The sequence below is a fragment of the Triticum dicoccoides genome, chromosome 3B (genome assembly GCF_002162155.2).
Source record: "Triticum dicoccoides isolate Atlit2015 ecotype Zavitan chromosome 3B, WEW_v2.0, whole genome shotgun sequence".
NCBI classification, from domain to species: domain Eukaryota; kingdom Viridiplantae; phylum Streptophyta; class Magnoliopsida; order Poales; family Poaceae; genus Triticum; species Triticum dicoccoides.
The window spans coordinates 437712095-437727203 of record NC_041385.1 but is presented as its reverse complement, the minus strand read 5'-3'; the positions used below and the strand labels follow the sequence as shown (position 1 = coordinate 437727203).

Below are 15109 nucleotides of genomic sequence, written 5' to 3'. Positions count from 1 at the left end.
GAATAGTAAAGCTCCGGATTTTTCTCTGGCTAGGCGATCGTTTCTATGGCGGTGATGGATTTGGGAACCAATCTGTTCAAGCGTGAATGCCGTGGCGTCAGCGGCATTCTTGTGGTGGACATGTGTCATCGGGATTCACCGTTGTGATGGTGTCTGCTCCAACGTCGACGCGGAGCTTGGAAGGTAGTCCAGGAAAGGATGCAGATTGTGGTCTGCATCGATGACATCTGAAAGACAAACATGTGATGGGTTTGTGGTTGATGGATGACAGGTATGGTTTTCGCCTTTGGCGTCTTAGTCGTGGTGGAGTGCAAATAGAAGTTCGATTCCGTGTCCGAAATGTTGCCCTGGTCTGATTCGTTCAACGGCGATGACATCACTTTTGGTGAGCCACTTTGAGGTCCGCAAAGCTGCATATCAGCGATGGATCCGCGTCGAGCTAGTATGAGGAGGTGATTCGTCTTTTTTTTTTCTTCAATGACTATGATGGTGGTACCGGAGGCAGGTGAAGGACGTCGGTGTCAAGCTCAGAAATATTATGTTATTTTTTTTAATTTTGTAATGTTGGTGGTTTACATTTGTACTTTGATCCTTATGATATAACTGAGGCACATATTACTTTGAAAAGAAAAAAAACTGTCCCCGCCGGACCCGCAGCACAGAATCCGACCCGCGGAAGCGTTCTCCATAAAACCCACCTTCCGGGCGCGTGTGATCGCAAGTCCAACTGCCCCCAGACCTGGAGTCGTCTCCCTCCATCCCTCCGCGCGCTCGCCTCTGCCCAGCCAGAGCCAGAGCCAGAGCCAGGGCCGTCGCCGCCCGCGGCACGACACTCCCAACGTCTCCTGCGCTGCGCTTCCCAAGAAAACAAACCCGAACCAGCAACGCAAGTAGGGAAAGAATCCATCCGACCCGGACTTCCTTTTTTAACTAGTACGCGCCGCGCCGCAAGATTCCGTGGCCCTCCGTCCGTTAAACCCGCCGGCCCGGCGGCGGGTCGGTGAGTGAGCTAGGCGCCGCAATGTCGTCGAGGTCCGGGGCCGCCAGGATGCGGGCGTGCGGGCCGTGGGGCGAGGGCGGCAGCGGCGTCGTCGGGGACGCGCACGCGCTCGAGAGGGAGATGTCGCGGGACGGCAGCCACTACAGCCTCTCCAGCGGCATCCTGCCGTCGCTCGGCGCGCGCAGCAACCGCCGCGTCAAGCTCCGCCGCTTCATCATCTCGCCCTACGACCGCCGATACAGGTAACAACGACACACCGCCTCCCCGTTGCTCTCCACAATTTCCCTTCCTCGTCAGTGTTACTCGGCTCCACTTTCTGTCGCCACGCCATCCCTCTATCTCTCCGCAGCGCTTGGTTTCAAAATTTGTTCTCTTGCGCATTGGTCGTGTCCGGTTCGGTCCCTTCATCCTTAGCTACTTACTTAGCTATGTCAGCTATACTTTAACAGATTGATTGATGAATGGTAGCTGCTGCTGTCAAGTAGAGGCTTTGCAATTTCTGCTCTGTTTTGTCCTCTCTTTTTTCTTACTACTATATTTGTTGCTAGCTTTAACATCATATTATCATGCAGGCTGTGAATTTCTCAGTTTAGTTATGTGTGTTCTTCCCTTTTTAGTGCTTTGCCTAAGTTAATTTGCTATGCTCTAAGTTCTTCTTCTTCTTGGATCACATCTTCAGAGCCTCTTATCTGTTGTTATTTTGTGGAACACAGGATTCAAAGCTTCGTTGGATTAAAAATAAGAATACCAACGCTTCGATTTCTTTATGTTCTCTAGATTTGACTTCAACTGAATAATTGATTTGTTTGTGCGTTTGTTTACAGAGTAGTTGTCCTCTCTGGCTCTCTGAATTATTTTTTGTTTACTACTTTGGACGGGTCCGGTCTCTTTACGACTGCTTTAGTCCTTGCTTTTTCTAACACAGACAAGGAAATCGTGATTTTGATGCCAACATTTCTCCCGCTCTCGTTTCGCCCTTTTTTTTTTCAGTGCTTCCTTCCCCAAATAAAGGATTCATTCACGGAATTCACATCGAAAACTTTTCTTCGTTATTAATTACTTGTTTACAGCTTTTGTTACGGTCAGTGGTTTACTGCCTTTTGCATCATTTACTAAGTTTTGCAGGTTTGAATTACTATTATCTATCGCTATATTCATTTCTTGCATGTCTGAATTTTTAACTCCTTAGTTCTCATACAGCGTTAACTGTTACCCAATTTGACAAGATTTCCCCTTTTCGACATGAACCTGTGCTTAATCCAGGATTAGTGATTGTGTACATGCAAGGCACGTCTTGACCAATATAAAAAAAATGCAGTTATGATTATAATTAGCCACAAATTTAACAAATAAGTTATAAGATATGGAGTAATTTCCATTGGTCCAACTTAATTTGTGGACCGTATGATCAGACTGAAGTGAATGGTCAAGATTATTTAGATTCCACCCTAGTGATACTTTATATATCGGTACAGATACAGATGTATCCCATTTAACAAGTTATCCTCGGCCTGATAGGACGACCCCACATGTCATCATAGGCAGCCCTCACACGAAGGCTACATGGATGCCATGTCACCAAGTATTAAAAATTAATTCTAGAAATTCTCCAAAAACTTGAAAAATAGTATCTCACTCATCTTAACTTCATATTATCTGGTACTTGTTCCGAGTATAAACTCACTTTTAAATTCCAAACAAATGGAAAAATACCTTAAATTTAGATTATAAATATACTTAAAAAAACAGAATGGCTGCAACCAAATTTGGAGTTAAAATTAGTGAAATGTGATTTATTTCCCTAGATTTTGGAGACTTCCTACAAGTGTTTCCCAATATTTTGGGATGTGAAGTTCGTGTCAGTTGCCACATTGGTCTTACATGTGGGTTCAGATGTCAGGTTGGCCAAAAATTTCACAATGGGGTTAAACCGTGAATAAGGCACGAGTACGAGGTAAAAGGAGCGAAAAAAAAGATAATCAAACAACTATTGATACTCTGCGAGACTGCAATAACTAGGGGTAAAAGCTAGAAATTCTCTCGCCTAAACACGTCTTGTTTTGTATTAGAAGAGACAACAAGAAGGCGTGAAGCATGCACAAGGCCAAGCAGCCAAAAATAGAAAGGAAAACAAAGCAACCGAAAACAAAACAGAGCAAAGGAAAGCAGCAGGAAACGCCCACAAATTGCTCTTGTCTTAGTGAAGGTTAAATGTTCTTAATTTTATTTTGCTAATATGCACAAAAACGTGTCGCGTTACATGCCCGTGCAGGGTGGAAACTGCACGTACAATGTAAAATTCTCAAAACAATATTTACATTTGTATGTGATATTCTGGGTCCATGTAAAATTCTAATGTGAAGATATAGTATGCAAAATTCAAATTGCTGTTTACCGGTCATCGCTATTCATTTGGATGTTTATCAGTATGATAATATCTTCCCAGCTTCATTAAGTTTGAGCTCTAAATTTGGTACTTAATTCAATATCATGTCCCGTGCATTTAATATTTCTTCTGGAGTTCAATAAAACTTCTTCACATGGTTTCATGATGTTTCGTGAAAGTGTGTTTTCCATGTGATTTTTCGTGGTGGAAAAGAGTAGGCACTGCCAACACATTATAGAAAAAAGGCATATATACAAGACATTCCATGTGATATTTGTCTTTACATGAATCATCAGTCTTTCTTTTCTCTCAGGTATCTCCCTTTTTTATAATTATTAGTGGGTACCTTTAGTATGGTACATCTAGACTCTCACCCCGAGTTTTCGATAAGAGCAAGGTGGATTCGAACCCGGGTGCTTGGTACCATATGTGCGAAATTTTGAGCTGCCGTGTGAAAGCCAAGTAGTATGCAATAATGCTAAACAAACTCGACATAAATAATAAATATATTTACACTTCTAAGCGGGCTCATTTGGTCTCTATTGTAGAGAAATAAGACATTTTTACAGTAGTTGCAAGAATAAATTCTGATATCTTGTTATTAACATTATGCAGATTGTGGGAGACTTTCCTCATAGTTCTTGTGGTCTACTCTGCATGGGTCTCCCCATTCGAATTTGGCTTCATTCGGATTCCTACGGGAGGCCTAGCCGCGACAGATAATGCCGTGAATGCAATCTTCGCAGTTGACATCATCCTGACCTTCTTTGTAGCTTACTTGGACAGACTGACCTATTTGCTGGAAGATGATCCAAAGAGGATTGCTTGGCGTTATGCTACCAGCTGGTTGGTTCTTGACGTTGCCTCCACCATCCCATCAGAAATTGCTCGCAGGATGCTACCTTCAAAGCTCAGATCATATGGATTCTTCAACATGCTTCGTCTATGGCGTCTCCGGAGAGTCAGCTCTCTCTTTGCTAGGTACGTTTGCGGTAATGCATGAATTTACAAAATTATGTTTTGTTTGCTGTTCTGAGGTCCTGAACTAGTATGTAAGTCTGAACGTGTACTGTTAAAACTTGTTGATTGACCTATTGCATGCTTTTGTACCGTGTTTAACCTCTGTTTCTTCATTTACTAGATTAGAGAAGGATAGACACTTCAATTACTTCTGGGTTCGATGTGCAAAGCTCATTTGTGTAAGTGGTTTCAACATTTGAGTATTCTCCTGTAACTATTTTGGATGAATGATGATATCCTATTTCCTTACATTTTATCTTGTAGGTCACACTTTTTGCCGTGCACTGTGCAGCATGCTTCTACTATCTCCTTGCTGATAGGTACCCGGACCCAAAGGAAACATGGATTGGCAATACCATGCCAGATTTTCATTCCAAGGGCTTGTGGATTCGCTACGTAACATCAGTATATTGGTCAATCACCACGCTTACCACTGTGGGTTATGGGGATTATCATGCGGAGAACATAAGGGAGATGATTTTCAACATTTTCTACATGTTCTTTAACCTTGGACTGACTGCTTATTTGATTGGCAACATGACCAACTTGGTTGTCCACGGCACCAGCCGTACTCGAAAATATGTGAGTTTCGTTTGACTTTGACTAACCTTTGGTTGATATATACTCCCTCCGTTCGGAATTACTCGTCCAAAAAATGAATGTATCTAGATGCATTTTAGTTGTAGATACATCCATTTTTGTGACAAGTAATTCCGAACGGAGGGAGTACGTTGGATAGTTATTTTAATACTCGACTCTGAGATCTTTTTTCTTTTTCTCTTTTCGACTAAAGCGGGATACAATTCAAGCAGCAACCAGCTTTGCACTTAGGAATCAGCTACCACCTCGGTTGCAAGATCAGATGATATCACATCTTAGCTTAAAGTTCAGGACAGATTCTGAAGGTCTTCAACAACAAGAGACACTTGATGCGCTGCCTAAGGCTATTAGATCCAGCATTTCGCAATATCTGTTCCTCAATCTGGTTCAAAACATTTACTTGTTTCAAGGAGTATCTAATGATCTGATTTTTCAACTGGTGAGGCCGTGGTAATTCTTTGGTCTTTCCTTCAGGTAATTACTCCCTGAACGTTTGCTTATGTTGTCATTTTGCATGGTCCCTTTTGAAGGTTTCGGAGATGAAAGCCGAATATTTTCCACCTAGGGAGGATGTCATTTTGCAGAATGAAGCACCCACTGACTTCTACATTTTAGTTTCTGGTAGTGTGGTAAGAATACTATTTTTCTTATCCTTTGTATTTCCTAGTTAATATAGTTATGTGTGAGAAGAATATAGATAAAAAAGGTAGTTATACTGATAGTAGTTTTATAACACCCAAAAAAAAGTGTGTGTCATTTTAACAATCAATAAACATGTCGCTTTTTTCAGGAATTAGTAGAGGTTCCAAATGGTGCGGAACATGGTGCAGAACAGGTAAGTCCTGTGTTGCTTTGGTGCTGAACTTGAAGTAAATTTATGCATCAAATGGTCCTTAAAAATGATATACTGGTATTTGGTAATCTCCAGGTGGTTGGAGTGGCCAAGTCAGGAGAGGTTATTGGAGAAATTGGGGTTCTTTGCTATAGGCCTCAATTATTCACTGTCCGGACAAGATCCTTATGTCAGCTTCTACGGATGAATCGTACGGCCTTTCTCAGCATTGTTCAATCCAATGTTGGAGATGGAACTATCATCATGAACAACCTTATTCAGGTTTACTGCCCATATTACTCTTCACAATTATCTTTTCTCCTATCAAAATTGCACATTACGGACTCTGTTAGATCTTTCTTGTTAAGATCGTGAGCAACACTACTAGAACCTGCATCAACAATGTGTGAAATTGAAACTTCAATTCTCAAATCATCGCTAGCTCACCTAAGATCCTTAAGTTGCATTATGGGGTCTATCTCAAGTTAATTTCCTCTGATGCTCCCAGCCATAACCAACGACGATGACAATGCCTTACAAAATGCTGTTTGCTTAAGAACAACTGCAATACCATCAAGGATTGTTCTAGGACTTATTAAGATCCCCTTTTTTGGTGCAGTTACTAAAAGAGCAGACAGACGGCGTAATGGTGGGTGTTCTGAAGGAGATCGAGAGCATGTTAGCTCGAGGTCGTCTGGATTTGCCAATTACACTCTGCTTTGCAGTGACTAGAGGAGATGACCATTTGTTGCATCAACTACTTAAGCGTAATTTGGATCCAAATGAGTCAGATCAAGATGGGCGTACAGCATTGGTTAGTATGCTCATCATAACTGTATTCTTTATTCTGTAGATTTTTGTTAAGCAGGAAAGTGACATTGTTCATTTTCATGATCGACAGCACATAGCTGCTTCCAAAGGAAATGAGCAATGTGTCAAGCTTCTATTAGAATATGGAGCTGATCCAAATGCCAGGGGTATGACTAACCATGATGGTCCCTTCTTATATATAGATCATCATCATAATGAAGCAAATCTACCATCTGCATAATTCCTCTGAAATGTTTTAGCATCTATCCTTCAGGAAAATTTTATTCTTGACTAGTACAAGAGTGCCTTATTAATTGCAGATACCAATCCCGAAGAGTTGTTAAGGTTTGATCATACCCTTAGCTGACTATGCCTTTAATTCTTCCAACATCCAGATTCGGAAGGAAAGGTTCCGCTATGGGAGGCTGTATATGCGAAACATGATACGGTTGTGCATCTGTTAGTCAAGGGCGGTGCAGAACTATCATCCGGGGATACAAGCTTATATGCTTGCATCGCAGTTGAGGAAAACAATATAGAACTGCTCAAGCAGATACTCAAGCATGTCATCGATGTAAACAGGCCATCCAAAGATGGAAACATTCCGCTGCACCATGCTGTCTGCGACGGGAACGTTGAGATGGTTGAGTTGTTACTGAGACACGGAGCAGACATTGACAAGCAGGACAGTAACGGCTGGACCCCAAGAGCTCTAGCCGAGCAACAAGGCCATGAAGAAATACAAAACCTGTTTAGATCAGTGATAGCACCGAGGAAGTACACATCAAATGGTAGGGTGACGCCTATGCTGCTAGGCAGGTTCAGCAGCGATCCCTCGATGCAGAAGGTGATCCGTGAAGATGCTGAGCAGCAACCCAGCAAAGTTTTTCCGCAAAGAAGGAAAGTCAGCTTCCACAACTCTCTTTTTGGTGTCATCTCTTCGTCTCATCCGCGCCGAGAGACCGACCATCTACTCTCAAGAGGTCTTGCGGCAACGGGCGGTCCGAGTTATCCTCAGGTCCATCACAACCCACTCATCAGGGTGACAATCAGCTGCCCCGAGAAGGGGAACACTGCTGGGAAGCTTGTGATCTTGCCGGGGTCGATAAAGGAGCTTCTTCAACTAGGTGCGAAGAAGTTTGACATGATGCCCACTAAGGTCCTGACAATTGAGGGCGCAGAGGTTGACGAGGTTGAGCTCATCAGAGATGGTGATCATCTTGTTCTTGCCAGTGATGATTGGGTACCAGATGATACGCAAATAGGAGGTAAAAATTAGGCATATAATTGCGTTTTCCGGTTTACAATAATTAGGGTAAAGGGGAATGTTGAACCACGCTTGTAACGAAAAAGCCAATGGTGAAAAAATAACTGGAAATCACCAACACGACACGTCTCCACCGTGAAAAAGATGGTGAAATAGGGTTATGTCCAGCAGGTGAAATTTATAATCATTCCGAAGTGGTAGGGTATGCCTTGTATAGAAATTCTTGTCTGCTGGGCATGCAGAATTTTCATTGTATAGAAACTCTTGTCTGCTAGGCATGCAGAATTTTCACAGGCTATCCAAGGAAATATTAAGGTTATCTAGCTTCATTTTATTATTCTCTCTCATATTCCTTAACTTTGCTTGTGAATTCGGCCTTCCTATGGAACTAATGGTGCTGACCGCTTGAATCTGTGTGACACTTGAGGAATGATGCCAGTAACCTGCTGAGTTTCAGTGCTTCCTATAAAACAAAGACTGTATTGCTGGTTTATTACTCCCTGGTGTATGCCGTCTCAGAGAAGGACTACCAGCAAATAGCACACCACAAGGAGCTGTATGAGAATTGTTGATGCTCATTTTATTTTTGTTCAAAGGCAGTGGTGTGAAAATTAAATTGTACTCCCTCTGTAAACTAATATAAGATGCTTTATATAGATCACTAAAGTAATGATCTAAAAGCTTATATTAGTTAATGGAGGGAGTACTTGTGTAAAGGTCACACGTGTTCACAGCCTCATCAGAGAGTAATTTCTGCTGCAACACAAGCCACGTGAGGCTGGCTGATCCTGGGACATCTTTATTTACACGCCTCACCAACCACCAGTTCACAGCTCAGGCAAGTAATGTTGGCATGTGAAGCCACGGAGGTGACAGAGCCAATAAAACCATCCAGAATCTGTTCAAATGCAGGGTCATAGTATCTCCTCAGCATGTGGCTGACATGTGCGCCCCCTTTGCAACCATCATTGGGACAAATAATGGAAACCTACATTGTGTGAATACTAGGCAGAAACTACGTGTGTAAGTTACGTAAAAATTCTCAAAATGTCGCACAATTGAAAAGGCTTCTAAACGCAATTGAGTTTGAACTTGAGCGAAGCAAAAACTAACACATTGTTGTCAGGTATCTGTTACTTAAATGTTGCTCCGCTGGAGTTAGTCAATGATAATGAAGCAGCTGGAGCTGGGGTAGACGTGAACTGGAAACACTGCAAGCATGGGCTGTACAGATTCAACTTGCTTAATTGAACAGATCGGGAACAGAAATACATATGACCAAAAAATAAATTAGGGGAGCTCTAGGACCCTTGAGATTTTGGGTCAGGCTCCACTACTTTGCAACTAACATGTGATCACACCAACTCGCAACAGCTAGAGGTCATCTACTCAATGTAGAGGGCACAGAAGAGAGCAAAATTCAAAAGGGGAGATGGACAGGTGTATGCTACAATCTTTGCAATGAATCATCTGACGATACCAATTTTGAGATGAACGGAGAAAGAGCTGAGAGCAATGCATTGGCACATTCTTCGTGTGGCAGATGACCACATCCTGATATAGTTACTAGCCTCTGCACAACAACAAGAAGCAAAACCCAGATTTATTTAGATATGCAAATCAAGCCAGAATTTATGTCATATATTATGGAAGAAATATATACCACTCTGACTGCACAAGATGAAGTGGATAAGTGGTAGACAACTTACAGAATTTACAAGTTTTGAAGCCATAGTTTGTGCCGACTTCAGAGAAACAAGAGCATCCTCAGAGCCTGCTACCACCAAAACAGGGAGGTCTTCCACCGATCTTAGTAGTTCTGTTGCTCTTTTTGATGATAGGACGGTGGAAAATGAAAGACGGCCTACTTCATGGAGTGCTTCGTCCCAGCCCTCGACATATAGTGGAGCCTGAATGCAAAAGTTCATTAGGCCGGTTAATAGTTAAATGTGCGCACAATGGAAAAAAAAACATGCATGTTTGAATGCAGTTGTAATTCTTCTATATATAAGTAGTGTCATACAATGCAACATGCAACAAGAGTTACCCTTTTGGTGTATTCAAATAATTGTTAAGAGGGTTTGACTTTCACAATAGATTAAAAGGTAAATGTAAACTAATGCAAGTGTATACCTTGTAAAGATTAAGAACGTCTGTTGTCAGCTTGGTGGCATCAAACCATGCTCGCCGATTGATCACCTGAGTGATTTCAGTACGTAGAAGTGGGCGCACCATGTGCTTTTTCCTCAGAGGAGTATGCAGGAGTATACGAGCAAATGCAGGAATCACTTCTCTCGACAAGCTTACGCCTATAAGAACAACTCCCTTCACTTCGACCTGGGAACACGCAGGGGAATTTAATTTAATATGCTCATTACAACGCCGACCAACTTCCATCCAAAAATTATGAGAAGTTGCTGATTTACAATGGACGAAGAAAGGTCACAATACTGTACCTTCCTAGAATCTCCAGAAGCGCGTAACTTTTCTGCGGTCCTCAGTGCCAGCAAGCCGCCATCATCATGACCAACTAAAATGACCGAGCCCAAGCCCATGTCTGAGCAAAATGAAATCAGAAGATCAACCTGCACAAGGGCATACAAAATGGTGTTTTTAAAACATGATCACGCTGTTTGAAATACAGAGGAAAAGGTTATGTAGTTCAAAGTGAATTTATTTAAAGTTGCAGTGACAATACAAACTCTCAATGACACAGAATATTCTCAAGATAAAATGTCTCTCTGAGGGTGGAAACTAAAAGCATTCAGGCAATAGCACTTACTATAAAATTAATTATCACAAAGAATATTTTGGAAAAGACAACATTTCACCTAGTTAGCCATAATTTTTTGTGGGGAGAGGTATTTAAAAAAAATATTTCACTTGAGTGAAAATAAATAAATAAAATTTCACTGCAACTTTGGGGTAAATACTGTTGGTGTTGGTACTTGCTAGACTTTAATTAGGAGTTCTTGTGACATAATTCAACCCTACAAATAGATTATGACCTAATCAATGAATAGATGGTAAGATGGATCACCTGTGACTCAAGCTCGTATGGGTTTGGCAAATTCTTGTCTTCCCAGTCCTTTCTGCGAGGTCGGGATGTTAATCCCCATCCAGGGCGATCAAAGGCCAGCACAGTGCAACCCACTTGTCGAGCAAGCAAATTACTAACATGTCTCCATGCAAATACTCCCCCTCCAAACCCATGGACCAAAACAACAGCAAATTTCCGGTGCTCTCCAGCCTCAAGATCAAAGCCCATAGGTTTTGAACACACCTGTAAGCTGCCGTCGTCAAGACTGAGAAAGGGGATGCCATCTGACACCGTTGGAGAGATCAGTGGTTCTACCAACAATGGTGCATATAACGATGTTTGGTGATACTGATGACTAAAGCTCCTATGCAAAAGACGACGGGTACTCGAGGAAGCTGTTGGTGGGCTCTCATGCCTCTGTCTTCTAGGAGAAATGCTTGACGAAACAGCATCATGATTAGTTTCTGGAAACAATTCAGGAGCTGGAGATATGCAACTTGATGGATCAGACATTTTGTAGTGTACAGTGATCCCCTGGCAAGCAATGAACATGCTATCACTATCAGCAAGAAAACTGATTGGAATATCCCTGTCATCGTGCACAAGAGTTTTTCTCTTTGTCTCGCTCTCGCTCCTTGAATAAAGTTTCCCACTGTGCGGAGTGGGCGACCGAGGAACCTTGTAGCATCCAGGAAAGGCATTCTTGTAAGCCAGAATCTGAAAAGGAGCAGAAGGGGCCATAACCCATAAATACCAAACAGAAACAGCAATCCATCATGTGCAGTGAGATTCAAGCGAACAGGCCATACCGATTCAGGGTCAATGCGATGGATAAGCAGCTTTCGTCGAGCCCTGCAGCTCGTTCTGTAAGCAACAACAAAGTGGCCGAGAGCAAAGATCAAGGAAGACAGGAAAAGCGCAGGCATTCCCCATAACTTCTTCATATTTAGCCTGTGATCCGCCAATGACGGCGAGAGCTCAGGCCCAATGTCCTGAGCTGGACTGTAAACGCAGGCCTTCATGAGCAAGATGAGCAGTGAAGCCAAGGAACAGAAGGTTGTCGTCCCAAGGTACGGGCCGTGAGAGAGACCAGAAGTATCACACACGAGGTATACGCCTGCACAAGTACATTAGCAGGTTAGTGGAATCTGATGATGGCTGGTGCAGACTGTAACTGTACCGAAAATTTTCAAATGTCTTTCAAGTTTCAAGCTGTCGACTGAAGGAAATGACGCGGTTAACTAAATAAATTGGTATACTAGTACAATTGAAGAGTAGCAGGCGACACTTATACTTCCACTACTACTAATAAAAGTTTCATCGTCTCCCCCAAGCGAAAGAAGACAAGCACAGATGTAGCTTTCGGGTGACCAAATCCTCATGCATAAATGCAAAAACGGAAATGCTGTGCAGACGATGGATCGATCGCACGACAGTTGGACGATGCCACATCCAGCCGTTCACTGGACTTCGATGACATGCATGGACGACCTGATGTGCAGCGTCGTGCACAAATCGTTCGCGCATCGTCGTCTGCGTAGCAGCGCTCATGCAAAAAATATGGAGAATCCTAAGCGAAGCGCTCAAGTCCCAAAAATAGGCTCCAAGGACAAACGAAACTTCATTCTTTGTCCAAAGAAAAGAAAAGAAAAGAAAAAGGGCTCGGGGGATGGGGAAGCAAGCAAACCCGACCCAGACAGATACAGATTCCCCAGGATTGTTAGCAACTGGGCCGTTTGGCGCAGTGAAACAGCATTAGGGAGGCAATGCGGGCAGCTTACAGGTGATGACGAGGGAGCGAAGGACGGAGAGGAGCGGTATGTCCACGAGCGAGCTCCGGAAGGCGTACCCCCGGAGGTGGTCCCGAAGGCCGCGGCAGCGCGGGCAGCCGAGGCGCGCCTCGAGCCAGAGCGTAACGGCGACGTCGCCGGCGGCCACCACGACGGGCGCCGACGCGACGAGCAGCGACGCGACCATGACCACCATGAACCACGCCGTCCTCACCCCGCGGCTCGCCGTCTCCGGCCAGCCCTTCCCGCCCGCCCCCATCTCCCCCAACTCCGGCGATCGCCGGCGGCCCAGGCTGCTAGGAGGCAGCGGGCATGCGACAGGCGGAGGCCGCGCCGCCGCCGCTGCTGCGTGGGTTTAGGGTTCGGGCGTTCGGGCGTGGTGGGTGGGGTGGGGGCGTGAGGAGGAAGCGGAGGAGGAAGATGCCGGTGAAGGGGAGAGGAAGAGGAAGAAGGAGAGAGAGAGAGGAGAAACGGGGGAGAGGAGCGGAGGGGTATTTATGGCACAGTGCGCTTGTGGGTTTGTCAATTTGTTAGTGCTACTGCTGCCTGCGATCTAGAGTAACAAACGGCAAACTGCTCTTGTTTGTCAGGATGCCATGCCGAGCAAGTATAAGTTGGGTTTTTTACCTGCGCTGTTTTCGTGTTTCATTTTCCCTTCGTGTTTGTGTTGTGCTGTCCTTGACAGCAGCACGGTCCTGCGTTGAACAGATGGGTTGCCCATTTCTAGGCTGTTGCTTTGCAGCAAAGAAAATTCAGATGCCTTGTCTTTTCTTGGTAAAAGACATGACCCTTGTGAGAACATAGATAAATCGGTGGTGCTGGGTAAACATTCATGTGTAAAGCATGAGGAGGAGCAAACAGCTTGTTTGGCTTGTTTGCTCCTCGGTTTATATATTATGTTAAAGTGTCTACATGTGAAAATAGTGTTTCGTACAAAAGTTAACAGCTGAAAAATCATAGACACTTTTTGCACTTCTAAACCGAGGATCAAAACAACATATCGTCTTTCACCTTCCTTGTAAAATTTAATGTGTCCCCCTTCCCTCCCGCGAGCGCCCAGGGGAAAACCCTAGCAGCGCCTTCAGCCCCCCCTCCCTTCCTCAAGCCTCCCTCCCGTCGCCGCCACCTCGACGTACTGGCGGGCAAAAGCCCGGCCAGTGCTGGCGGCGGCGGGGCCCTCTCCTTCCCCCTCTTGGTCCGGCAGGCGCGGGCTTCTAGGGCGGGCGGCGGCACGACGCTTGCTCGGGGCGCGGCAGCGTGGCGGCAGCAGCTGGCGGCGGCGACGCGAGTTGTGGGCGGCGGCGTGAAGGGGCTGCAGCGGAGGTGGTGCGCGGAGGGCTCCGGCGGTGGCGTTCGGCCAGATCTGGGCCCTGCCGGAGAGGGCCGCGATCGGCGGGGGTTGCGGGCGTCCGCCCCTACCGAGGCCTCGGCTGGTGGTGGTGGAGGCGCAGCGGCGATGGCTGGTGGGCGTGCTGGTCGGGATTCAGTCGTCCCGCCGGCTCGACGACGACGGCAGGGCAGATGGGCTCCCCGGGGAGTATTCTTCGCGTTCAGCGGCAGTACTTGGGGTCCCCCTTACCGGTGGTCGGGTCTGCGTCGGTGGCCTTGCGTCGTGCTGCGTCGGCCTCCGCGGTGGGGCGGCATAGGGGTGTGTCCGGCGGGGAGGCTGGCTGGAGGGATGGGTGGCGCCGACGTGCTCGGACCCCCGTCACTGGCACAGGGGTGTGCCGGTCCGGATGCGTCCGCTCCCCCACCTCCCCCTTTCCCCGGCCGCATGTTGGCTGTCGCTGCTCCGGCGATGTTCAAGGCAGGATGTATGATGCGATTCACCGGTCAGTGGTGTTCCTTTGGTGCAAAGTTGATCTCTTTGGATGGTCTTGGGGGTGTCTGGATGTTGGGCGGCGGCCCTGGCGGCGTGAGGCATGGCGTTCGGGGGCGGAACCTGTGTCTCATGTGCGGCGGGCAGCCATGGTTTCACGGGGGACGTGGTTGCGGGTGGTTGGCGGAGCAGGGGTGTGTCGGCGGGGTGCGAGCACCGGGATTCATCACTTGCCCAGTTTCTGTCCGTCGGTGGCGGCGTCCGTGGACGTCGTATCTTTCTTGAAGGCTCTGTCGCGGTGCTCCCACCCCCTGCGTTGCTCCGGGTGAAAACTTGATCTATGGACCGGACGGTGGCGGCTATCTGTGAGCGTACCCTTCTGGGAGGCACCGTCTTGGAGTCCTTGCTTCGTCACGGTCCATCTCATCCCCTCGGTGGCTCCAAGTGGTTCCTTGTAGCTTATATTATGTTTGCTTGGTTGTGTCCGAGTGGTGTGATGGTGCTCGGCACCTTTGTATCTAGCCTTGGGTGTGTTCGGCGTGTGT

General features: G+C 45.8%; 2 protein-coding genes across 2 annotated transcripts; one reads left to right on the top strand and one right to left on the bottom strand.

Annotated features, from left to right (window-relative positions):
- Positions 1–735: 735 nt before the first annotated feature.
- LOC119276393 (potassium channel AKT1-like) lies at positions 736–8250 on the top strand. Its single transcript, XM_037557449.1, has 11 exons — positions 736–1242; positions 4002–4367; positions 4528–4585; positions 4671–4988; positions 5200–5445; positions 5537–5635; positions 5797–5841; positions 5935–6120; positions 6458–6652; positions 6740–6815; positions 7044–8250. The coding sequence occupies exons 1-11, from the start codon at positions 1022–1024 to the stop codon at positions 7925–7927; spliced, it is 2694 nt and encodes an 897-aa protein (XP_037413346.1). The 5' UTR covers positions 736–1021; the 3' UTR covers positions 7928–8250.
- Positions 8251–9118: 868 nt separating this feature from the next.
- LOC119276392 lies at positions 9119–13198 on the bottom strand. Its single transcript, XM_037557448.1, has 7 exons — positions 12737–13198; positions 11765–12072; positions 10956–11672; positions 10372–10500; positions 10049–10252; positions 9625–9825; positions 9119–9488 (listed from the first exon to the last, which is right to left on the bottom strand). The coding sequence occupies exons 1-7, from the start codon at positions 13002–13004 to the stop codon at positions 9363–9365; spliced, it is 1953 nt and encodes a 650-aa protein (XP_037413345.1). The 5' UTR covers positions 13005–13198; the 3' UTR covers positions 9119–9362.
- Between the last annotated feature and the right edge of the window lie 1911 nt (positions 13199–15109).